Source organism: Hermetia illucens, chromosome 1, assembly GCF_905115235.1.
Source record: "Hermetia illucens chromosome 1, iHerIll2.2.curated.20191125, whole genome shotgun sequence".
In the NCBI taxonomy this organism is placed as follows: Eukaryota; Metazoa; Arthropoda; class Insecta; order Diptera; family Stratiomyidae; genus Hermetia; species Hermetia illucens.
This window is the reverse complement of record NC_051849.1, coordinates 174,826,166-174,852,431: the sequence shown is the minus strand read 5'-3', so window position 1 is coordinate 174,852,431 and position 26,266 is coordinate 174,826,166. Positions and strand designations below refer to the sequence as shown.

At 42.5% G+C, this 26,266-nt stretch overlaps 1 protein-coding gene across 1 annotated transcript in view; it reads right to left on the bottom strand.

Annotated features, from left to right (window-relative positions):
* Positions 1 to 24,385, bottom strand: part of LOC119659515 (FERM, ARHGEF and pleckstrin domain-containing protein 2) — a 449,110-nt gene extending 424,725 nt beyond the window's left edge. Inside the window, exon 1 of the mRNA XM_038067657.1 lies at positions 24,355 to 24,385. Within this exon, the coding sequence (XP_037923585.1) occupies positions 24,355 to 24,379 (25 nt within the window). The 5' untranslated portion in view covers positions 24,380 to 24,385. The remainder of the gene's footprint in view (positions 1 to 24,354) is intronic.
* Positions 24,386 to 26,266: the final 1,881 nt, after the last annotated feature.

The following is a 26,266-nucleotide window of genomic DNA, read 5'->3' as shown; positions in this document are numbered from 1 at the left end:
TATAGAAAATTATAGAAAAATTATCGTTTTCAAGTTAATATTTTAAAATAAGTGGATGTTGGGATAGGAAATACGAAATTGAAATGAGATGTTGAAGAGAGCTAGGGAGAAGAAAAGGAAATATGCTGCATACAAACAAAAAAACCTCCCCGCTAGTCACAGGACAAAGAGAATGGAATAATGCCGATGCTGCGAAATCATCAGCACTATACCATATTGAGCATAGAAATATCGTTAAAAAATTATTTATACTGGCAAAAAACAGAATTGCTGCGCACGCTGTATTTGATTTCAATGTACTGCGATAATTATGACATAATATTATGCGCATCAATGATATTATCCTCTCCGCATTGAAGCGAATGGTTCAGGCTATAGTGGTTTATGTTTCCGCAATCAAAGTTTCGATATCGGCGGACCTGACCGTGCTGGTGAGTGCTATGACACGATGCACTTCTTAGCCTCCATGCTCGTGGGACCCAAATGAACACACAAATAAAAACAAAAAGAACTACAACCAAACAAGCGGGGCCCTGTACCGCACACAAAAATTGGCCAACCAGGCGGAACCAAATTTCCGAAGCACTGAAAAGCAGGTGATTACACCCAAAAAGGGGGAAGTTGAGACGTCAAGTAGTGAATTCAAGGTCAACATTGGCATACTGCGAGGATTATAATCAACAACGACCACTGATCAAAAAGCTGGGACAAGCAAAAGCACATCTGAGATCAGTATGTCAGACGTCAGGTAAGAGACAGGCTTCAGTCACGCAGGTGCTAAACGGTAGCTAAAGGTCTGAAACCAGAAGAGGGCATTAAGAAGGTTTAGACAAGATTTAAATCTTCTTTATCACCAAGAAAGCGGGGAGCAGCAAAGATTAGCCCATATGGAGGGAATGCTCCCAAAAACCCTAAATGTGAACTCACGAGGGGGGAAAACTCGGGTAGTTCAGGGATGAAGGTAGGAATAAGGAAGTTCACCATTAGCTATGAAGGGAGCTAGGGGGCCAAGGTAGTAGACTCTTCACGATTGGGGTGAATGACCGATCCCTGGAGGCGATCAAAAGTCGGAATTGCCATATCAACTATACATTTGGCAACATACCTATGCACATTTACTGGAAGAAACTGAGCAAAGACATTTCGGAGGAAACTTTGGGAGGAAAACTTACCGAGGTGCCCGAAGGAACCTCGAAGGCCATAGAGAGGAGAAGGATTCGATCAATCAGGAAATTAGGCTTACTGACCAGTGAAGAGCAGAAGCTGGATTACCTAAACCTAGATCCTCTAGGGCGTAGTGTGAATAGCGGAGGAGTAGGGTAATACTCCGACCGTGCGGAAGAGCTAATGGCCAGCACTAAGGTAGCCTAGACGAACCTTTATCATGCGGGGCTGCATTTGCAATAATTACAAGGTCAAGTTCCAAGAAGGACATTGCAATAGTAGGTGTGCCGGGGCAGGTTCGCGGTCTACAAGGAGGAAGCATATTCGGAATTTAGTACCTTTCTTTCGAAAACCAAGAGCTTGTCTCATCCTTAAAATATATATATCTTTCATAGTTCCTGACCAGAGACTTTGTGCCTATGAAAGTCTCGCTAAAAGCCGGGGGGAGCACTGGAGAGGCAGTGATGACATCGGGCTACTTCCCAGGAGACGACATCCGGATCCCACCGAAGCTAGTCACTAGACTGTTGAAGTTTTGCGAGAGAATAGCGCTACCGTTTCTCTTCGGCTGCGATGCCAGCGCCCATCACGAAGAACAAGAACGAAGAACAGAGGTACGAAAACTTTTCCACTGGTCAAAACAGACCGGAGGCTGGCCGAGGTATAAAACCGTTCTGACTATGTGCAGTAACGCGATCAGGGAAGCAAAACGGAACAGCTTGAAGGAATTCTGTGAAGCGATCGAACAAACAACAGAGGCGCCGCTATACAAAACTATAGTTAAAGAGTTAAAGAACTATCTTCTGAAGAAGGAAGATGGGATATTTACCGAGACAGAGTACATCTGCTTCTCAGAACTCATTTCCTGGAGTCGTACCCCACGGCGGAAGGTGACAACGTTCTGCCTGAGATGCCAGCAATGAACAGAGGAGAAAAAAAGGAGAACTGGAAACTACTGAAAGAGGTATACTCGGATGCTAGAGGAAGGTGTGCAGTAGGCATTTTTAAACCACTGAAATCACCCGAAGTAGATGATCTTTTCCCGCCACTACTACAGAGAGGCCTAGAAATCATCTTAAAGTTTCTTCTAAGGGTGGTAATGGGGAGCATAGCACTGGGATACATACCAAGGGCATGGAGACAGGCAAAAGTGGTTTTTATTCCGAAAACGGGTAAAAATGTCCTTTTTCCCCCTAAATCTTTTAGATCCATTTGCCATTGTTCTTACTCAAAACGGTGGAGAAAGCCATAGACAACTATATTAGAACTAACATTCTAAAGCGTAATCTCTACATCACTGTCAGCACGCTTACCGGGCAGGACGGTCAACTGAAACTGCTCTGTATCAGCTGACAGAGGTACTACGGGATGCCAAAAAGAAACAAAAGAAATTGCACTGCGCGCGTTTTTGGATATCAAAGGAGCATTGGACAACACATCGCACACAGAGATACAAGATGCCCTGAGCCGCAAAGGAGTGGGAATCACCCTGGCGCACTGACGGATCTCTCACAGTAGAGGGTGGCAGGGTTGTTCGTCTAAGGAAAATGTACTTGGAACCATTGGGTAAGATTTCAGACCATGATGGGTTGGAATGCAATAGGGCAGCCGATGAACAGGCCAAGAAGGGAGCAAGGACCTTTCTGTGGAATCGGAAACGGATTCAAGGCTATCATAGATATTCCACGGAAATTAACCTTCACTACCTCACCTTTGGGAACATTTCCAATTTATTCGTACATACTCTGGTTCCAAAATGAATCTATTGCATAAGATATATTTAATGGTTCCATTTCCCATGCAGGCCACTTATCATGACTTCAGAATGACCATTTCTCAAACTTTTAAATTCAACTTGGGTATCTGTGTAAATGCACGTGAGTAACATTTTCTGGTTCAGTGCATTACTCCTCAGATAACATCTGTTTTACAAACCGGGAATATTTATCAAACTGCAAGTGTTGGCAGAAACGGGGAAAAAAGTAAATTGCAGATACGTGAACGAAAACGTGGGCAAAGTAGATAAATCACATTTTCCATTTCACTTTATTTTTCAAACTCCATCATTTATTCGCCTCGACAACTGTCTTTTGTTCACGTGAATTTTTCTAGCATTTCTTTGTATGCAGCAACGCTTTTCTGATTCAATTCTCGCTATCACTTCTGCGAGTTCAATTCAGCTATTGTTAAACGCCCGGAAAGGACAATGCCGGTACTTTGTCCTTCGTTCCGCCATTCTTTTGTAATATGGAGAAGTGCTTGGGTAGAGTAAATGGTTTCACGTTCCGAGATATTTGAATGAGGGCTGGGACTTGGTTTTTCCGGTATTTTTGCTGTTTCCAACGCAACCACTCACTTCGCTCTCTAAATTGATGCAGAAGTTTACTAAAGCGATTACTGTTTATTTGGAGCGAAATAATAAGATTTAAGTTGAAATAGGATTAAGTTACTTTTATTCCCGAATGGATTTTTATTTCTCGAAAGTGCATTAATTTTTCGATTATAGAAAACACAACGACAAGATTTAAGTTGGTTGGTTTTCAATTTTTGCTTACTGTCATTGTCATATTCTAAACTCCACCCTAGAAACGAGAACGATTACAAAGAATATAAATAGTATTAATATAAAAACATGCATCATGTATGTATATTTCCAAAGCCTTCAAGAGTTTAAAATTTAGAAATCTGATTTGAATCTGTTTCTACGTGTCTAGATTCGAAGATTCGACAAAATCCGGACTGCGAGAGAGTTTCTAAAAGTTAAGAAGCAAAAGAACCGGGAGGGTCCAATCTCCCCACTTAAACATCCATGCATGCATATACGCAAGTTGAACACTAGTAACTGAAATAAATATTTCTGAATGCTAATACCTTCAAGTTAAAATAACCTTATTGAAAAGGGGTTTCGTCCAGGGCAGAGACAACTCGTCAGACGCCGTCTCACCTCTGCAATGGGGGCAGAGTGACCGAAAATGGCAACAGATTGAAAACGCTTCTTTTATATAATTGCAGAAACATAGATAGTTTGAGCGTAAGCTTGGCTAAAGGATTCCTCATATCCTAAACACAAAATGATCCTTATTCTTTATCCGGTAAAGATAAATATTGCCCATAAAAGTCAGATACTTCGTTTGATATGTTTTTCCATACAACCCAAACGGCCCACCAAAGTTGAAAGCGAAGTTTCTGAGCGAGCTGCTTCAGATAGATAGTAGATAGGAGACAGTAGAGCTCCGCGTCTGGACGACAGAACGAATAAAGTCTTGATGCTTGCCATGAAATCTAGACCGAACATGTTCCTTGAATTATTGGAAACATTTATCTAAAGGGATTTTCACTGCATCATGGAAGCGGCAGAAGCTAGTGCTACTGCCTAATGTTAGTAAGCCTACTGGGGGTCCACCTAATAACCCCTATGTCTTCTAGATACTATGGAGTGAATGCCATTTAAGACCATAAAGGGACACTACGGGATTACAGTGGCCTCTAGGAGGTAATATGGTCAGCATTGCGCTCGGCCGTGATTATTACCCTAATTTTACTCAGGGTAATCGATTCATTACCTCGATCGAAATTTGGTTGACATATGGGAACTACGAAATCCCACGCATGCAGTAGTGAGTGACATATGAATGTGCAAAGGGGGGATGTAAACATTTTTTTCACCGGATATAGGCACAGGGGGTACCAAAGACCCCGACTAGTACTTTCCAAATCTGATATTAGTTTTCCATTGAATTGTAAAGTGTGCGGCTAAGGAGGCCAAATGTGCACATTTAAAGTGAAACAGGTTTGATTTTCGGTAACTACCTAACTCAAAAATCTAATCTTCAAAATATGTCCCGTTGCCATATCTGCTCAAATAAACTAACTAAAAGTATATTTCCAACTTTTAGAAATTGACTGGAAAACCTCTTAAGTTCACCCTAGGAATGCACCAGCAAAGAGAGTATCATGCATACACATGTCAAGTTTTATAGAAGTTAGTGTCAAAGTTATAGCAATTCAAACTTTTCAATGTCGCACGAATTTACTGCATCTTAAGCCATGCAGATATCTGCTGACGTCATAATTAACAAAAATATAATAATTGAAACATTAAACTGCCATTCATAAAAAATCGACATTTCCGCAGTTCCTTTTAAGCTTTTGAATAAAATAAAACCTTTTAAAATCGATTCACTGTCTGCCTGTATGTCGCACGCATTGTTCCCGGTTTCATAGGGAACTGTGAACGCTCACGCATACAGTCTGGTGGTAGTTTCGAAATTTAACTTACAAGGGATGCCACTGTATGGTGGTTAGGCACCGATATACCCTCCATACCGATGTCTGTTATTACGTTCATGCTAGAATTATGCAATTTTGCGGGAATTCAGGCTATAATATAGACTATGATGATGGTGGAAATCGCACTGTTGCTAACAAAGTCATGATAGGTCAAAAATGTTGCTCCTGTGCAAATTCAAAGACTTTTAATGTCGATATCAAACGAAAGAGGATATTCTGACATAATATATACATACACATTAGGTGATAAGGTGAGGGACAAATTGTACCAACCGGTCCGCCAGGAATTGGATTATGTAAGGCTGACAGCTGTGCACGAAAACCCGAAGTAACGAAGTCCTAAAACATGCTAGAAGCCCCAGACAGGCTGGATTTTAAAACGACGAAACCGATAACGATAACGGAATAGCGATTTACGCATTTTCTTCTGTAACATACGCTCCTTGTACAGGGATAGAGCTAACAAGCACCTAGCCGATACCCTGTCCAAATATAGAACTAATGTAACAGCGCTGCAGGAGATGCGGTGGACAGGGACGGGTTTCCTGGAGAAGAGCCACTACACTATTATCCACCAAACCAGGTGCTTGAACAAAGTTTCTCAGTAAGCCAAAAACTGAAACCTGCTGTCGCTGGCAAATTTAGAAATATAAGCCTCATTAACGTTCACGACCCTACAGAGGAGACTGCCGAGTCGGAGAAGGATACCTTCCACGAAGCAGTAGAATCAACCCTCGAAGCCTGTCCCAGATATGATATTAAAATCATACATGGGGACTTTAACAGCCAAGTAGGGATGGAGCCCGCATTCCGGGGATACGCTGGCTCCCATATCTTACATAAAAATACAAATGATAACGGACTGGCGATTACTCAATTAGCAGTATCACACGAAATGGTTGTTGGAAATACCTGGTTTGCGCGGAAAGCCGTCCACAAAGAAACGTGGGCTCTTCCAGATGGGACCGCTTTCAATCAAAAATACCACATGTTGATTGAACGTCGCCACCTCTCAACCTTGATGAATGTCACAACATATAGGGGAGCGAATATAAACTCGGATCACTATCTCGTTGGCGTAGTACTCCGAGGTCGAATAACAACATCACCAAAAATCCCCTTTGATAATCAGGTGAGAGTTAACACTGAAGCCATCCACAGCACAACCACAGAAATGAATGCCGCAACAATTGGAGTTAATAGACAGCCTGAAGATGAAGCATCAACACATGATCTTCACAATCACCTGAAGAACGTTATAATAAATACGGCCACAAATATACTTGGCCCCAGCCGCAAAAAGACTCGGAACGGCTGGTTTGACGATAAATGTAAGCTAGCAACGGAACGGAAGAATACTGCATACCGAGTACTGTTGCATTCTCAAAAGACGCGAGCACGTACACAGACTTATCGCTAACTCCGTCGAGTGGAAAAGAGACTTCACAGACGTACAAAGGAAGCTTGGGAGAGCCAACAGGTCTGTGAACTAGAAAAGTACAGAGAACAACCGCACCTGGCGCAGATAAAGAGGAAAATCTGATTTCTGACAAAATGGGCATATTGGGACGATGGGTTGACCACTTTGATGAGCTGATGAAAAACCAGAACATCGGCAACTTGCAGGTCCTGCCAACTGAAGACGAAGAAACAGTCCGCGCAATTCATTGGCTTAAAAATCATAAGTCTCCAAGAGCTGGTGGAATCAAAATAGAATTAGTTAAATGTGGAGACGACCAATTGCAACAAGTGGTTCATCAACTTATTTATACTCAAGGTGCGGGATAGCGAATGAAAGCCTGATGATTGGCGACGAGCAATTATCAGCCCCATACATAAAAGGGAGATATCACGCAGTGCAGCTACATTACTGAGTACCATCTATAAGATATTCACTGCTATCTTGCTAGGTCGGATATTCCCATACGCCGAGAACATCATTCGCCCATACCAAAGAGACGTCACTCCATGCAAATTATTTTCCCTCTGCGGCAAGCGATGAAAAACTGCTGAAATATGGACATGAGTTGCACCATTTTTTCATTGACTTTAAAGCCGCTATGATAGCATAGCCAGGGTAGAACTGCACACGGCCATGAGAGAATTCGGTATAAGACTGATTAGGCTAACCCTAACCAATGTGCGAGGCCAGATAAGAGCAACAGGATTACTCTCGAAGCCATTCGGCATCAACAACGATCTATCGTGCGTCTCTTTAACGTGGCTTTGGAAAAAGTGATGCTGAGGTAAATGCTAGGGATACGACCACAAGGTCCACCCAACCACTGGCCTATGCTGACGACATCAACATTATGGGAAGGACAACCCGCGACGTACAAACTACCTTCAGCCAGATCGAGCAGGCGGCGTGAGATTTTGGGTTGCACATCAATGAAGGCAAGACGAAATATATGGTGGCAACGTCAGCACCAAAACCAACCAACCAATAACATCAAACCGCACAAACCGGACAAACGAGAAGAATAAAGATATGAGGCTACAACTTTGAGATCGTTGATAATTTCTTAAATCAGGGGTCGAAAATCACAACCGATAACAGCTATGATGATGAAATCCGTAGCCTACATAACGACGAAAACTATCAGCAATACCATGACCGTCTGGTTGTGGGTAAAATCTGGCTCAATAGGCTATGGTCGGCGGGTTACTTAATCCATATGGATGAGGATGATCCAGCCCGGAAAGTTTATAAGGGCAATATCTATGGTAGAAAAGGAAAACGGGGCAGACCTTTCCTGAGATAAAACGATGGCGTAGGTCAGGACGCTAGACAGGTTTTAGGTATATCGAATTGGTGGACCTCGGCGCAAAATCGAGATGTCTGGAATTCTTTATTAAGGCAGGTATAGACCGGATACCGATTGTTGCGCCGTTGATGATGATGACTAATCGAACAAATGTTCATTCAAATGGTTTTATAAAAGAAATACATAAAACCGAGTAATGTTGCATTCTCAAAGAACGCGGGCACGCGCAGAGATTTATCACGAACTCCGTCGAGCGGAGAAGCGACTTCACAGACGGAAAAAAGAAGCCTGGGAGAACCAACAAGTCTGTGAACTAGAAAAGTACAGGGAGAAACCGCACCAGGCGCGGAAATTTTACCAACAAGTCAGGAGGATCAAGCCTTATACACCTCGATGCTCATCCTGTCGAGACAAAGAGGGAAATCTGATTTCCGACAGAATGGGCATATTAGAGCGATGGGTTGAGTACTTTGATGAGCTACTGAACAACCAGAACTTCGGCGAGTTGGAGGTCCCGCCAACTGAAGACGATGGAAAAATACTGCCACCACCAAGTTTAGGAGAGACAGTCCGTGCAATTCATCGGCTAAAAAATCATAAGTCGCCAGGAGCCGATGGAATTACAGCCGAATTGGTTAAATATGGAGGCGATCAGTTACACCAAGTGGTTCATCAACTTGTGCTCAAGGTATGGGACAGCGAATCAATGCCTGACGATTGGCAACGAGGCATAATCTGTCTCATACATAAAAAGGGAGATATCACACAGTGCAGCAATTATAGAGGTATCACGTTGCTGAGTACCATTTATAAGATATTCTCCTCTATCTTGCTAGGCTGGATAGCCCCATACGCCCAAAACATCATTGGCCCATACCAAAGAGGCTCCACTCCAGGCAAATCAGCAACAGATCAGATTTTCTCTGCGGCAGGCGATGGAAAAACTGTTGGAATACGGACAACAGTTGCACCATCTGTTCATCGACTTTAAAGCCGCCTATGATAGCATAGCAAGGGTAAAACTGTACACGGCCATGAGAGAATTCGGTATCCCGACGAAATTAATAAGACTGACGAGGCTGACCCTGACCAATGTGTGAGGTTAGATAAAAGCAGCAGGATCACTCTCAAGACCTTTCGATATCAACAACGGTCTACGACAAGGGGATGCGCTATCATGCGTCCTCTTTAACCTGGCCCTCGAGAAAGTGATCCGTGATGCTGAGGTGAATGCAAGAGGTACGATCCTCTTCAAGTCCACTCAATTACTGGCCTATGCTGACGATATCGACATCATGGGAAGAACCACCCGAGACGTACAAACTGCCTTCATCCAGATCGAGCAGCACATCAATGAAGGCAAGACAAAATATATGGTGGCAACGTCAGCACCGAAGACGAATCAACCAACAACATCAAACCGCACTGGTCAAACACGAAGAAGAATAAGGATAGGAGAATACAACTTTGAGACCGTTGACAATTTCTCCTATCTAGGGTCGAAAATCACAACCGATAACAACTACGATGATGAAATCCGCGCACGGTTGTTGTCAGCCAAGAGAGCCTATTTCAGCTTACAAAGACTGTTCCGCTCGAAACGTCTCACCATAGGGTCGAAGCTCTTACTGTACAAGACTATGATCTTGCCAGTCCTCATGTATTCCTCGGAAACTTGGGTTCTTAGCAAGAAAGGCTACGTTCGAGAGAAGAATCCTCCGAAGAATTTTTGGCGACCTACATGAAAATGGACGATTCCGTAGCCTACACAATGACGAAATCTATGAGCGATACCATGACCGTCCGGTTGTGGATAAAATCCGGCTCAATAAGTTACTGTGGGAGGGTCACTTAATCCGTATGGATGAAGATGATCCCATCCAGAGAGTCTATAAGGGCAATATCTATGGTAGAAAAAGAAGACGAGGCAGACCCTGCCTAAGATGGAGCGATGGCGTAGGCCAGGACGCCAGACAGCTTTAGGGATATCGAATTGGTGGACCTCGGCGCAAAACCGGGATATCTGGAGTTCCTTATTAAGGCAGGCCTAGACCGGATACCGTTTGTTGCGCCGTTGATGATGATGATGATGATGATAAAACCTTTCATACTTGAAGCATCCAGGTTCCGGTTTCCCGACTTGTTTGTATCTGTTGTAGGTTAACTTCTTCACATTTGCTAATAATATTGAAATCCTAGTTTGAATCTTGAGTCTTATTTGATAAGACTTTAGGCTAAGCTGAAGCTCTTATATTTTATAGAAAAATTTTATAAAGAAAACCCTATGTATTTTGCCGGAAGTTCTCTTCGTTTTCCAGCCATCTTAAAAGGACATCGGGTTTAGAAAGTATTTATTGGGGCTTCTAGATATAAAACACGTATAGTTAAAAAAGCCCACGGACCCTCTTCCCGCCCAACCGGACCGAGGGCGACCAACCTAAGGATGAGCTGAAGGCAACATCCAAAGGCCCGCATCACAGCGATGATGCGTTTTAACGCAAAGTGTGTGCGACCATGCGAAAATGTATTACTACATCCCGATTGTCGGAAACACTTCAGCCAATGACGCGGAGGTTCTACACTACAGAGACATGGATTTTATATCGAAGACAGTGCGGATCAAGACTGAAACCCATTAGGTCAGATTGTTACCGGACAGGACTCTTCGGAATATAGCACAGGTTGCAAGGGTAACCGCTTTTTGCATCTCCATGTATAGTCCAGCCCTGAGCGTTTTCAGCGCTTTATGTAAGTTCTGCAGGACTAATCCCGTCGCTGAAATTGCTACTGGGACTATTTCGATCTTTGTAGTTCCGGATTTTTTCGTGCTGTTTTTCAACAGTGTTCCGGTCCAACGGTACGGCTACATTGATTATAAAGCACGCTCGTTCTTCCTTCAGAAGCAGAACTAGATCGGGTCTGTTATGATCAACACTGTGGTCGGTGGCAATAGTGTGATACCACAGTAGTTTGACCCGATCATTTTCCAAGATTCTCTGCGTAGTATACTTATAGTAAGGATGGTAGGTTGCCACTAAGTTATACTTCAACGCAAGGTTTTGATGGAGAATCTTGCAGACGGAGTTATGACGATTGGTGTACTCGGTACTGCTCAACATCCTGCACGCAGATGTTATGTGCTGGATGGTCTCCTCTTCACAGTTGCATAATCTACAACTGGAGTTGGTGATTGTGAAGAATGTACCGTTTATAATTTTTTGTTGGGAGCGAAGCATCCTGAATTGAAGTTAGGAATGTTTCGGTCTCATAGAAAAGTACACCATTTGTCAACAACTTGTTGGAGGCTTCGATGTCAATACCTGACAACAAAATTTTTTTTATATGACCTCCGTGAATGGATTTCTCTTTCCACATGTCGATCTTCTGTTGGACAGAAGTAGCATTCGACATGGGATCCCATTCTCTGCTTCTCAAGTTCAAAGGAGATAATTTATTATCTGCCATGACGGTAGCCTGATGTATTTGGCTAGAGGATTGTTTCTCATAGAAAAACTCACGAAGAGAATGCACTTGATTGTAGTGCAACGTTTTTAAATCAAGTACCCCCTTCCTCCCTGATGACGTGGGATAGTGATCCTCAATTTTTCGGCAACTCTATTGTGCATGTTGTTGTTTGCAAGAACTACCCTCATCCGTCTATTGACAGATTCTAAATCAGTATTACTCCACTGTATCACACCGAAAGTGTATAGAAGGACGGGAATGGCGAAGGTGTTGATTGCCATGATTTTATTTTTCCCGTGCAGCTCAGTTTTAAGGACAAGATCCAGACGCCGTTCAAATTCCCCCAGCAACTTAGATTTCATTATTGCCACAGCAGGTGTTGTTGCTTGCAATATGCCGAGGTATTTGTAGACGTCGTCTGAATCCATACCCTCAATTCGGATGTTATTTTGGCTGTATCCTTCGTTGTCGGTGTGTTTTCCCCGAACAATTGTTTTTATGCGACATTTTTCCAAACCCAACTGCATGCCGATATCCCTGCTGAACTGGATGGTGATGTCCAACAAGAAGCGAAGTTGGTTCTCCTCTTTGGCATACAATTTGATGTCGTCAATGTACATCGAATGACTTAATGTACATTTCGACAATATGCCATGCTTGACTTGAAACCCGTATTTGCTTTCATGCAAAAGATGGGATAGCGGATTCAAAGCCAAACAAAACCACAGTGGGCTTAGAGAGTCGCCTTGGAAAATGCCACGCCTGATTGGTATCTCTCCTGATGTTTGTGAGGATACCGATAGCTTCGTGCTCCAATTCATTACTGTTCTCAGAAAAAGAACGACATTCGGGTTGACTTTATACAAGCGTAACACATGTAGTAACCACGAATGTGATATGGAGTCAAAGGCTGATTTATAATCGATGTAGGCTGTCGAGATATTTCGTTTGTGATGGACAGCCTGCTTTACAGCTACCGTATCGATTATAACCTGTTCTTTGCAGCCTCGGGAGCCTTTTGCGCATCCTTTTTGCTCCTCAGCTATCAATTTATGAACATCGAGATGTTTTGAGATGTTTGCGCACAGAACTGAAGTGAAGACCTTGTAGATGGTAGGAAGACAAGCAATTGGTCGACATTTTAAAGGGCAAGAGGCACCCTGTTCCTTGGGGATGAGGAAAATTATCCCCTGGGTGAAAAATGGTGGAACTAAATCAGGATCGGCAATTATCTGATTAAATTGATTTGCCAATATCCTGTGAGTGCTCTTGAACCGCTTCAGCCAGAAGTTGTGAATCTTGTCAACTCCTGGCGCCTTCCAGTTACCTGCCTTGTCAAGGGCTGCTTCAACGTCGACTTCAGTTACATCAGGCATGATCATTTCGGGGAGGGCCTCGCATGAACGCATAAGGTGTGGGAGCCACGCTGCTTCTAAATTGCAACGGTTGGATTCGCTCCAAACACTTCTCCAGAAGTCTTCTGCCTGATCCAGATCGAGGTTGCTTTCCCGACTTGAGTTGGTGAGATTTTTGTAGAATCCCCGTTGGTTCTGGAAGAACAAGGTGTTGTCTGTCCTTCGCTGAAAGCTTTTTTGATACCTACGGATACGATTGGAGCAAACCGCAAGTTTCTGCTTCAGCACCTCGAGGATTTCTTCGATTGGCATATCATTGGGCAGTTGGTAGTTTCCAATGATGTTCGCAACGCATCTGTGCACTCATGGTGATGGATTTGCAAGGAGTGCTTGCGTCAACTTTTCGACTCTTTTGTTGAGTCGAAACACCCAGAACGGTAAAGTCCTTCTGCGCATACCTCTGTTATTCGCTCTAAAATGTTGATTATGGAGACGAATAACCGTGGCAGCTGCAACGTAGATCAGGCTGTGGACCTCTGTAGCAGTAATCTCGCTAGCCAAACGATCAACCAAAATTCTGTCAACGGCAGCAATGATGTTAGTAGCTGCCGAAGTAAACTTCAGTTTTGGGATCTTTGGCCTAGCGTTTGGGAGTATCTGGAATGCGGTGAAAGCCTCATTATAAATTGGGTCGACATCCCCAGTTACTAAGCTTCTCCTGACTACTGGATTCATGGAGTGCCTTACAGGTGGAGTACTTGTGTTACTCCTTTGACTAGTCCGGTAATTTGATGACTCCAGCCCGAGCTCAAGTGAAACCTCTTGGAAGATTTATTGCCTAGTTGGTAAGGCAACTCGGTTATTATTCAGTATCACCCGGTCTTGATTGACAACGTTCTGCTCCGGAACATGACTTAGTTCCGGGCAGCGAGTTATGAACGCGTCATGCAGTCGATGTCTGTACCCTGATGGATTCCGTTCCAAATCCGTGACACGGTAATAGGCGCGGACGATAAATTCGTTAAGTTGGTTCGTCCAAACCATACGACGCCTAGATCTCCCGCCCTTGGTGGTTGACGGCATAACCGCCGAAACATTCAAGGGCGAAGAACCGCTCTGGTGTTGTTGAACGACCCTTAACCATGTTGGGTACTGTCTTCGTGTATATATATTCACTCTATTCGCAATCACTTAGTCTAGCTGCTTCCAAATGAATGGCATGCGGCAAACAATGGTTGGCAGTAAATTAAATTATTGCATTTCAATATCGGCAGAGAATTGATCTTATTGAAAGCTTTGTGTAACCCCCAATATAGTATTTGAATACTCAATGAATCCGCGAATTTATTCAATTTGTACAATCTGCGGCCTAATGCTATCTACAAGCTTTATTACAGACAATCCGATGGAAATTTTATAATAAAGTCCGAGAACGGAGATTATCTACTTCCTCCTGTAGATTTAAAAAAATAATATGAACACTTCGTCCAGCAGTTCTGAAATTTTGTCTCCTACCCTCTTTGAAAAAGTTTCTTAATCTCATTCTAATCTTCCCCTCCATGAAGCGAACTTCAATTATATTTTATTTCTCTTGGAACTGTTGAGAAAAGAAAAGCGTGTACAATAAAGTAATGATTTATGATATCAAGTAGAGGAAGGCATAACATCATGACAGCAATGAATCTAATTGCTTGATTTATATCTTTACATTAGAGAGCATGAAAATGCGATTTGTGGAGTTGTTCAGTCGTCATTCTTCAAATTTTCTTGTAGCGTAAAAATTAATTGTTTTCATTACGCTATGGTGAAAGTTTCAGGGTTGCTGTTAATCAAATTATATGATAACCATTTGCTGTACAGTTAATACGGGGGCAGAAGTCTTATAAGGTTAATTTCGGTATGAACTTGTAACTTTGATATGGCTGTCAGGATACAGAATCAAATGAAGAGATTCAGGACCAGCGAATGTGGAATGTAACCCAGGTGACATATGTTGGTATCTAACTGGAACCATGACGACGAAATTCGTCGCCTTAGAGAAAACCCCATATATTGACGATTTCTTACCAAAAGAAAAATAAAAGGGATAAGTAATTAGCAAATATAGGTCGAAGAAAAAAATGAAATCCCGGAAGCTGTCGATCAAAGTGAAGGAAGCAAGTGTAGATTTTGTTAACTACAGCCTTACATAGTATCTCGCATTCTCGCTTCATTTAATTGACAGCAAATTGATGGGCAGTTAGGTCTAAGTGGGTCGGATTTTTCTCTTAGATATATCTTTAGAGATTTGAGAACCAGTGTGAGAACGCTCACATGAGTAAATAAAACGCTTACATGTAAGTTTCGGGAATGCTGATGACGCAACAGATTTCAAATTTCGTTTGGTATTTACAGTTAATCGTCCTTAATTTCCTTCATCCTTGATATATATATATATATATATATGATGACTAGTAACCTTAAGGATAGTTTCATTGGATTGAGTACGATCAGAGAAAAAGGTATTTGAAGCAGGGAATAATATTAGCTTTGTTCTTTATTTATATGCTTTTTCCATGACAGTCGAACAGTTGGCTAAAGAAATGGACTGCATTCAGAATGTAACAGCAATAATAATCGTTAGTAACACAATTCAGTTGGACCTGGGCGTTAAAGTGTGTTAGAGTACTTCATTCAATACTGTAACGGTACACTAGGAGACAATGCTTTCAGAATTGCGCTCGCCCGTGGTTATCACCCCGATTTGACTCAGGTATTTATTTGCAGCAAAGTCGATTTGTATCTGAGATCCATTTACGATACACATATCTCCGCAACCGGTTTGATTTGAACCCCGACCTTCCGTGGCGAGAACCAGGACAGAAGTTGAAATTTGGTGAATAAATCATTCAGTGCCTAATATCACTGAATAGCTTTCATACCAGGTCTCCAATAGCACTGTTACAAAGCGCGTTGTTTAAAAAAACACCGCCTCCTCCTAGCTTCTGGAAAGTCTAAGAAACGCAAATTATAAACCTCCTATGAAAAGTACCCCACAACTGTGAAATAAAGAAAATGCAATGGGCGCTGGTGAACTCTATATAACACTTTCAATATAACAAGGTTTTCGGGAAACAAGTGGTATCCGTCAAAGTGGTGGTGATCAAAGGGTAGTATAGGTCCTAGTGCGAAACGTGGATTGGTACCTACGATGGGACATAAAACCTACGCCTGCTGAACCAACACCAGCAGCTCTAATACCAAACCTATGTCCACATCCACGTGGTTATCGCTGGGAATTCTTTCTTTATGAAAAACTGCAGACGGAGAAGGATGAAGGCAAATCTCCTGCGCCTAAAAACGGGACAAATTGTATCAACTGGTCCTCCAGGTTGGGGGTTGGGTAGGACTGGCACCACTACACGGAAAATAACTTGTCACGAAGCCACAACAGGAGCCTCGGACTTGACAGATAACACAACGACAAACCCGGCAATGACAATGGAATAACGATTTGCGCATTTTCTCATGGAACGTGCGCTCCCTGTACAGAGACGGAGCTGCCAAGTAGTTAGCCGATACCATGTCCCAATATATGGCTGATGTAACAGCATTGTAGGAGATGTATTGGACAGGGACCGGTTTACTGGAGAAGAGTCGCTACACCATATATTATAGTGTTGATTCAGTGAACCATGTCCTCGGAGTATGTTTCTCAATCAGCCCAAAAATGAATCCTGCTGTCATCGGCTTTGAAAACATAAGCGAATGGCTATGCACTCTGCGCTTGCGAGGCAAATTTAGAAATATAAGCCTCATTAACGTTCCCGCACCTATAGAGAAGACTGCAGAGTTGGAGAATCATACCTTCTACGAGGTAGTAAAACGAGCCCTCGATAACTGTCCCGGATATGATATCAAAATCATACTTGGAGACTTTAACAGGTGGCATTCAGGTGACAGCTAGCACTAAAGCCAACACCACAACACCTGTAAGAGGGAAATGGATGCCGCAATCACCGCACTCAACAGAGATCCTAGAAATGAAGCATCAACCTGAAAAACGTTATCATAAATACGGCCACAAACATACTTGGCCTCAGCTGCAAAAAGAGTCGGAACGACTGGTTCGCCGATGAATATAAACTAATAACGAAACGGAAGAATGTTGCATACCGAGTAATGCTGCATTCTCAAAGAACGCGGGCACGCGCGGAGATTTATCACGAACTCCGGCGAGCGGAAAAGCGACTTCACAGACGAAAAAAGGAAGCCTGGGAGAACCAACAGGTCTGTGAACTCGAAAAGTACAGAGAACAACCGCACCAAGGACGCAAGTTTTATCAACAAGTCAGCAGGATGAAGCTTTACACACCTCTATGTTCATCCTGTCGAGACAAAGAGGGAAATCTGATTTCCGACAGAATGGGCTTCTTGGAGCGATGGGTTGAGTACTTTGATGAGTTACTGAACAAGCAGAACATCGGCGAGTTGGAGGTCCCGCCAACTGAAGACGACCGACAAATACTGCCAGCACTAAGTTTAGGAGAAACAGTCCGTGCAATTCATCGGCTAAAAAATCATAAGTCGCCAGGAGCCGATGGAATTACAGCCGAATTGGTTAAATACGGAGGTGACTTACTACACCAAGTGGTTCATCAACTTGTGCTCAAGGTGTGGAATAGCGAATCCATGCCTGACGGCTGGTCAAGAGGCATTATCTGTTTCATACATAAAAAGGGAGATATCACACAGTGCAGCAGTTATAGAGGTATCACGTTGCTGAGTACCATCTATAAAATATTCTCCGCTATCTTGCAAGGTCGGATAGCCCCATACGCCCAAAACAGCATTGGCCCATACCAAAAAGGCTCCAGGCAAATCAGCAACAGATCACACTTTCTCTGTGCGGCAAGCAATGGAAAAACTGTTGGTAAATGAACATCAGTTGCACCATTTTTTCATCGACTTTAAAGCCGCCTGTGGCCAGGGTAAAACTGTACAGGAAGGACATTTTTACGGGCAACAGCATCCAGTCTAGAACTTGTGAACTTCTGTGTTGTTACTATTCTCCTAAGGGAATTCGCACTGAACTAAACGGACAAATATTTCCATTTTACTCTTATGTAAAGTAGAATAAACACTAAACTGAGGCTAAGAAATAGCTGATATAGCTTCCTTTACTTGATCTTCATGAGAAAACCGGCCGAAGATAGAACTTTGACCTAACGCTAAGCAGAAAATGTAATAGGACCAATGGTAATAAGTACAGGTATTACTGGAGTTCTGTAGAAGATGTCCGTAATGAACTCTTACACTTCTTCCGCAGCTAGAAGACTCGTCTAACTATCAAGAAGGGGACTTGTGTAACTACCACTCCTTCGCTATTAACCACCCTTTGTTCGAGTTTAGACCCATCATAAGGTTGCCTGGGTTTAAAACAAACGATTTTAGTAAAAACGAAGCTAGCATCGGCGTTAGAGAATTCCAATGTGTTTTTTAAATACAAACGTATCAATGAATCAACAGCGGGAATCTTGAATAACCCATTATAGAACATAGGTGAGCGGTAGGGTCTTGAGATCAAGGAAGAAATGGTGCAACTGATGGTCATATTCCAAGAGAGAAACTCTGATGTGTTGGTAATTTGCCTGCAGACAATCCTCTTTGCTATGGATGGATCATGTTCTGGTCGCTTGAAGCTATTCGGTCAGGCAAGATAGCGGAGAATATCTTATAGATGGTATTCAACAATATCAATATCATTGCTAAATTGGGTGACATTACCCTTTATACATATGAGGCAGATAACTTGTCGTTGCTTGCTATCCGGAATTCACTCATTGCTTCAACCCTTGAGCATAAGTTGGTGCACCATTTCGTATAGTTGGTCGCCCCCATATTTAAACAGTATGGGTGTAAATTCATCCTGGCACTGTTTCTCCCATTACTTGGTGGTGACAGCATTTCTCTACCGCCCTGAATTACCAGGAATTCAAGCCAATACTCTGGTTTTTGAGCAGTTCATCAAAATACTCAACTCAAATTATTCGATGATATCCATATGGATGGAAGTCACATTTACCTCCTTGTCTCCGCAGAACGAGCATGCTTCATCTTGCCGACTTGTTGGTAAAGCTTCCCCGCCTGCTGCGGTCGCTTTTTATGCTGCTCAATTTAAAAAACATGTAAGTTTTCGCGGGTTTCCCTTTGCTGTCTTTGAAGCCGCTTCTCCGCTTGACGAAGTTCATAACATAGCTCAGCGCTGGTCCGCGTTCTTCGAGATTGTAGCGTTGCCTGAAGAGCATCAGTCTTACGTTTCGTTCATTATAATCATCATCATCAACGGCGCGACAACCGGTATCCGAAACTCCAGACGTCACAGTTTTGTGCCGAGGTTCACCTATTCAATACCCCTAAAAGCTGTCTAGCGTCCTGGTCTACGCCATCACTCCATCGGAGGCAGGGTCTGGCACGTATCATCCTCACCCATACGAATTAGAGGATCCGCCTACCGAAACATGTATGTTTCATTACTAGCTTCAATTCAACATTGAACCAGTCAGTCTGGCCTTTTTTTTCGGTTTGGCCAAATATATTTGTGCCAGCATCAATGATAACGTACTTCAGATGGTTGGAAAATCTTTTGTCAATACTTCACCTGTAATACCTTTACTAGCGGCAGTTATTGTAACATCCATTTCCCTCTTACGAATTTCGAAATTTTACTGATGCTGAAACATCAACAACACCATGAAAAGGGATGACCTTTGGCTATTGAAAACGCTAACAATTGATTTCTAGAATGTGCGCATGCTTCTCGATAACAGCATCAAGAATGCCACAAATGCTCGCTTACACTAACTCGAACGAGAATGTCCCATCATGGATAGTACTCCGATCCTTCTTATGCTTTCGTAGTTTGGAAAGTCAAGTGACGTTAGACGCGAATCCGATATTGGATTGTTAGTGACTGCTACCGCAAGGCCTTGACCTGACAGCATCTAGATGGCAAGTTTCCAATCCAGGTTGAAGAGTATGACAAGCCTACAATGAAATTTCCGATATAGTGAAGAAGAGTGCTTTCTCTGAGTAACTGTACATAGTGCAGGAGGGGCTTCCTAAGGTATTTTATGGGTGATTTAAATGCCCGGGTGGGCTTTGACAATACCTTACTCTAATATTTTGGCTATCGGTAGTACATTTAGGGTTTACCTTTTGGATGTGGGTAGTAAGATACGTGCTGATATGATCTACCTCATATGATCTAGCTGTCCCTTGACAGCGGAAGAGCTATCTTATTGATCTGACAGCATATACCTTGAATAATCTGCCCGAGATTACTGAGGAATTTGGGTTGCCATTAAAATAGTATTTTTAATAACAGTCCAGGATACCGTGGATCATCGGTGCACATTGGTATACGAAAAACGAAAACATCCACAAAGACCTTCAAATTGCGACAATGAGAGAGGATCTCATTCCAGGTGACAAAGTAAAAAGCAAGGTCAGCTTCTCATCTTAACCCCTTAACCAGGAGACTTCATTTGGTCTCTCATCGGGTCAAGCACCTTGGACAAATGGCTCCGGAATTAGAAAAATACGTAAGTAGAGTTGAACTGAAAATAAATACGAATAAAACCAAGGTTCTCAGTCTTACGGATCATCGCACTCTCCTCATCTGCATTATTGGGAAGAGCATTGAAAATGTCGATCTATTTGTATATTTAGGAAGCGTGGTTTCTATGGATGCCACCCGACGCATTAACAGCGCTAGATCCGCTTTCGCTGCCCTGTCTAAAATCTGGAAATGCAGTTATCTCAACACCCAGGTTAAGTTGAGGCTGCTCTGTGCAGTTGTGTTCTTTCTATGTTGCTATATGGGAGTAGCGCATAGAAAGCGACCCCCGCTATCACTCAAAAGATCCATGCCTCTGTTAACATTTGTCTCCAACGTGTCATAAGAGTACGCTGGTCTGACACTATCTCAAATGAAAAACTTGGTCGGCACACAGACCTAACACTCGTGTGCAAAATGATCGGAAAAAGGGAAATGGCATTGGATAGGCCACACATTAGGGAAGGTTGACAATGGCATAGCAGGCTACGCCGTGTAATGGAATCCACCCTCCCTAGATGGCCGATGATGCGGTCGTCCTAAGGGCATTTGGCGCAAAACAGTAGAGGAGGCAAGTTGGCAAGTTGGACGATGTGATTAAAAAGCGGCCTTGGCAGAGGACTGGTCACGCATCGAGGAGGGGGACAATTGTATTACTGACCATATTATGAAATGTTATGTCACTTCAAATTGAGGCTGCGGGCTGTTTTAAAGCGCAATTGTGTCTGTGTGTGTTCGGATGGCTCAGCAGTTAGAGCGTAGACTGTCCTAGCGGGAGGTCCCGGCTCATTGGTCGTAAAAGGATTTGTATCGTGAATGGATTCGAAGGCTAGTCGATTAAGGTGTAAAAGAGTAACTGAGTCAAATCAGAGTAATAATCATGGGCGAACGCAACACTGACTACATTATGTATGTACCGTAGTTTATTGTTACGATCTTGAATGAGGAAGTCAAACAGCTTCAAAGCCCTGATTCAATTGGATTGTCTGATCAACAATTATGAATATAGTCTGTTGATATTGTGCGCTCCCGTGTTTATGAATACTGAATTTCCGTAGCTTTTCATAGCTGAGTCGACGATTATCCAACATCGATTTAACCGCGGAACATGGGGACAATTATGGTTTGGATTCATGATAGATTTCATAGTCTGTTCTGCCTGTCAAGCAAATTGATCAGAGCAAAATAATTATCAGGAAAAGGTTAACATTAATCGCAGCTCATCCTATCGTAATACATTAATAACACACACCCTTCTTTTGATTGGAAAAATGGTTTTACGGATGACATAAATACTCGGCTCCAAAACATGTTGTTGTGAAATATTTTACTGATATATTTCCACCATTTCAAATTGTATTCATTGCAGTTATATGGACCTCCCCGTAGTGCTGGACGTCAGAAATGCCTTTAATTCCCTAAGATGAAAACACGTTTTTAGGCGCATTAGATAATACTTTCCACCTGCTGAAATATCTCGCATAGATATTGAGGGATTATCTGAGAAACCTCTCTTTGCTCTATGAGACGCTAGAGAATCGGAGGAAGATGGAGGTCACATCGGAGGTAGCGCAGGGATCCATCCTAGAGCCGGACAAGAGTCGGTTATGCAGATGATGTCGAGGCACTTGTTGCAGGACTCACTTTCGGACAGTTGGGAAGCATACTTGGCATATTGATGCGACGGGTAAATGGATGGATCACTGCTTATGGTTTCAATCTTGCACTGGAAAAAAAACCAAAGTAGTCATCCTGACTAAAAGAGAGATGGACTCCGCGGCTTTGTGCGTGGATGAATCATAAGCATGCTGAGACGGAATATTTCTTTGCTCTGCTCCTAAGTGGGCATGGAGATTTTCAGTCTTACCTGTATAAGATTGGAAAGGCACGATCTCCTGATTGTGTGTTTTGCAATGGAGTTGTGGACGACGCTCATCACACCTTTTTTCTTGTGGAAGGTAGGATGTCAGCAGCTCTATTTAATCACAGACAATCTCTCTCCAGAGAACATTATCGAAGAGATGCTGAAGAGTGCTGACAAGTGGAGGCGTGTTGCGAAAAAATTCCCTGATTTGAAGGCTCCGCAAGGCGGGAGAGTTCGGGGGCTAGCCCGAAGTAATGTGACAAACGTTTCCAAGCTAATTACTTGATGATGGGGGGATATTTAGTTGGTAGTCCGACAGCGTGCCGTTGCGGGAGTACAACAATCTGCGCGTAAATGCATTCACCTACCCTGCCCCAAAAAAGAAAACTATTTCGGGTGCTTTCAATTAAAATTGAATGTGTTTAGTAAAAATGGGTGCGTTCATTTCGAAAATAACGTCACTTCCCAACAATGTGACTCCAAATCTAGCAATTAGTTAGTTTAGTTCGGTGGGAAAAGCCACATCTCCAAGCACTGAGGCTCTTAGTACTGTCCCTTAAAACCGTCCATTCAGTAGCCCTCCGCTTGTCGCATTCACAGGCTTTTGCAAATCCGGAAACACCTCCCAGAACCAGGGAAAGCATAGAGAGCGCAAATTCTATCTTCGTCTGAAGTCTGAGAAGGACAGGCAGCTGGATATGAAGTGCAGGCCATCTCTATCTCTTCATTATATTGGCTACATTTAGTTGGCACCGTCACGCGATTTTTTTCAATATGTTAGTTTAATAAGTAGTACCTGGTTGAAAACCCGTCGGTGAAGATTATTAAGTCTCTAATGCCAGAAGACTCGCGCCCATTGGTAGATCGTTTTCTCTTTTGGTGGCTGCAACAGAATATATTTTCTCAAGAGCAAATCCACAAACCAGATGATTAGCACACATCAAAGCCAAAGATGTTTCCCAAGGGATTTTCAGACAGATACATGACCGTATGATTGGTCGCCTTTACCTTCCCTCGATCCCAACCCTGTGTTCAGCTGTTCGTAAATTATATGATCCATTGAGAACAAAGAAATTCCATTTTCAGTTTTCATGTAGAGCCTGTTTAATATCTGCCCATTTTCAAAAACTATTTTCCCATTCGGAAGCGGAAGAGCGTTGATTAACAACATTTCTTAAATAAGACTAGAAAAATAATTTACTGACTTGTACGTGTTTACATCAAGTCATCCTTAATTATCAGAGAGAAACAACTAGAAAAACTTTCAACAATACTTAAGACCAAGAAATCTGCACATAAAATTGACGTGACCACTCAACTACGTATTACGTTTCTTGCTGATTTTAGGAAATCCACGTTTAAAGCTGAGCAAAGAAGCCTTCAAAAACCTCTCCTGTTGCCCCTAACAATTTCAAACAAAGTAAGGTGTTGACATGTATTCTGACTACTTTTCTACCAATATGACCACACCCACACACGGCAAATTATGAATGAAGTTTTAATGCAGGCTGAATTATTTATGATATTGCGGAGTGTTCAAAAACTTCCTCTACAACGCCAACAATACCCCCATATGGCATTCATTGTCATTAGGTGAATTTGCAAACTCGCTTTTTACTTTCTCCTTCTCATGAAATCCTTGTTGCGTAAATCTTGCCATAAGGTGCCCGCACACAAACAAGGCACATATGCCACTTTTTCTACATTTCTAAGTACACACTTCCGACTTAAAGCTTGATTCTTCGGTGGTGCTTCTCCATTTAACTCGTAATAAGACATCTCCTAAGCTTCTAAGGCGGAACAAGGACATTCAACATGCAGACATACCATCAAAACGAGGTCAAGACTTACCATTCGACCGAATCGTTGTTGCCATTATTCTGGTCAGCGAACCTGGAAGTAGAAGAAAAGCAAACATAAAATGTTAGATGACTTCTTCAAAGTTATGTGTAGTTTCATGGAAGCGACATTTTCCCTCTTCAACGACAGAAAAGGCAAAATACGCGAATGCTCTGCAGCAGAAACGGGATAGGGTGTCGAGGAAGTTCAGGTGTTAAATAAAAGAAGAGCAACAGACAGTTGTGATTTTGGAGTACGTAATAAGGCCCTAACGTAAGGACATTTTGTGCTTGAATATTTGAATGTTTAATGTGTTGACACTTTTTTGAAATTTTGTTTGAGAATTGTAATGCAAATAAGGTGATGCGGAAGTGAGCTTATTTTTGTAACATGTGGGAAGATAGTTTAAGGCAAAGTATACTGACGAGATGAAGTTCTCCTCGAAAGGACGAAATCTTTAAAGTCTGGTCATATTTACGAATCATGGCGGTGGGGAGTCTCCCTCTTACGACCCAGACTCAATTTTGCATAGCTTCTCTAAAGGAAGCGACTACCGAAAAGCGCTGGAGGAGCCAAGAAATTCAAATAAAATTTAAAGCGTACATCCCAGTAATCCTGATAAAAAACTTCCGCCTTGGTACTTGCTTTTGCCTCATAAATAAATAACACGAAAACCATCTATTTTCAATGACATATGACAAAAACATGAAAAATCAAATCCAGACCTCGTTGCCCCGCAAATTTTGCATGTAGAAGCCTCTGGTGCTGGATTGACCAGGTCTTAGGATTACAAAATAGACCACCAAACACAGGGTATTACTACCTTGCCATCAGGGGTATTCGGCTTCGACTTTGATGTTGCCGATTATCCGGCTTTACATACGACGGTTCTGGTTTTCGCACTGACTCCATTTTTCCTCTCAGACTAGAATTCGCTATAGAAGCGATTTGCTTTTGTACCATCTGGGTAATATTTTTGACGTCCAATGTCCCTGAGTTTCAGACCTCGTTGCCCCGCAAATTTTGCGGAACCTCGGTTGAACTTGCCATGCAGGATAACTTACTATAAAACTATTGCAGTCTTCTAGAAGATCAGATTGTTTTTTTTTTTGTTATTTGAATAAATTCAGTGAAAACTGCAAGCACTTTATATCCTTCGGAATCAAATTGGAGATAGGGGGCTCCTAAAATTAAAGTGAGTAATTCGATGCATTCAAGATAACATTTGAGAAAAAAGGATTGAAATATAGTGACGAACGGGCTATTCAACCCATTTCCATTGATCATGCATTGTTTATTGCATGCGCCACACAATTGATGAGACAGAACAACGTGTACTACGGCGAATTCAAATATGATGGTGTCAGTCATTCCTTTGAATATTTTCTAGCCGTAACTTTCATGTGACAATTGTAGTCATTTAGCCATGTCGGCTATATATATACAAGTAAAAGCGATAAATTAAAAAAATCAAATATTTTTTTTTGAGAATTATGGGGTCCTCCGCATCAATTTAATGTTGGACCGGACCAAATGGGGAGCAACCCCCTTTTTTTGGTCCACGTAGGGGCGAGCCGCTTCGGTCACGCTGTTCCCAGGGCAGAGGTGAGGCAGCGTCTGACGATTTGCCTCTGCGCTAATAAGAAACCGTAAAGCCGTCATCGCTTAAGTTTTAAAAAAATCAAGTTCGTTTTAATGATAATTTCAATTGAACAGATGGCGCCCAACGTGGGCTTGGATATGTATGCGGTATTTAAGAAAGAAACACGTGATTTATGAAAATTTCAGATTAGGGGTTGCAGTCTGCACAACCAATCTCCACAAGCGTTATAAACACGAATTGCTTTTCAATTCTTTGTACTACGTCATTAAGAGGTGGCTTGCTATCTAGTCTACTTGATGATATCCAATCCATCCACATATA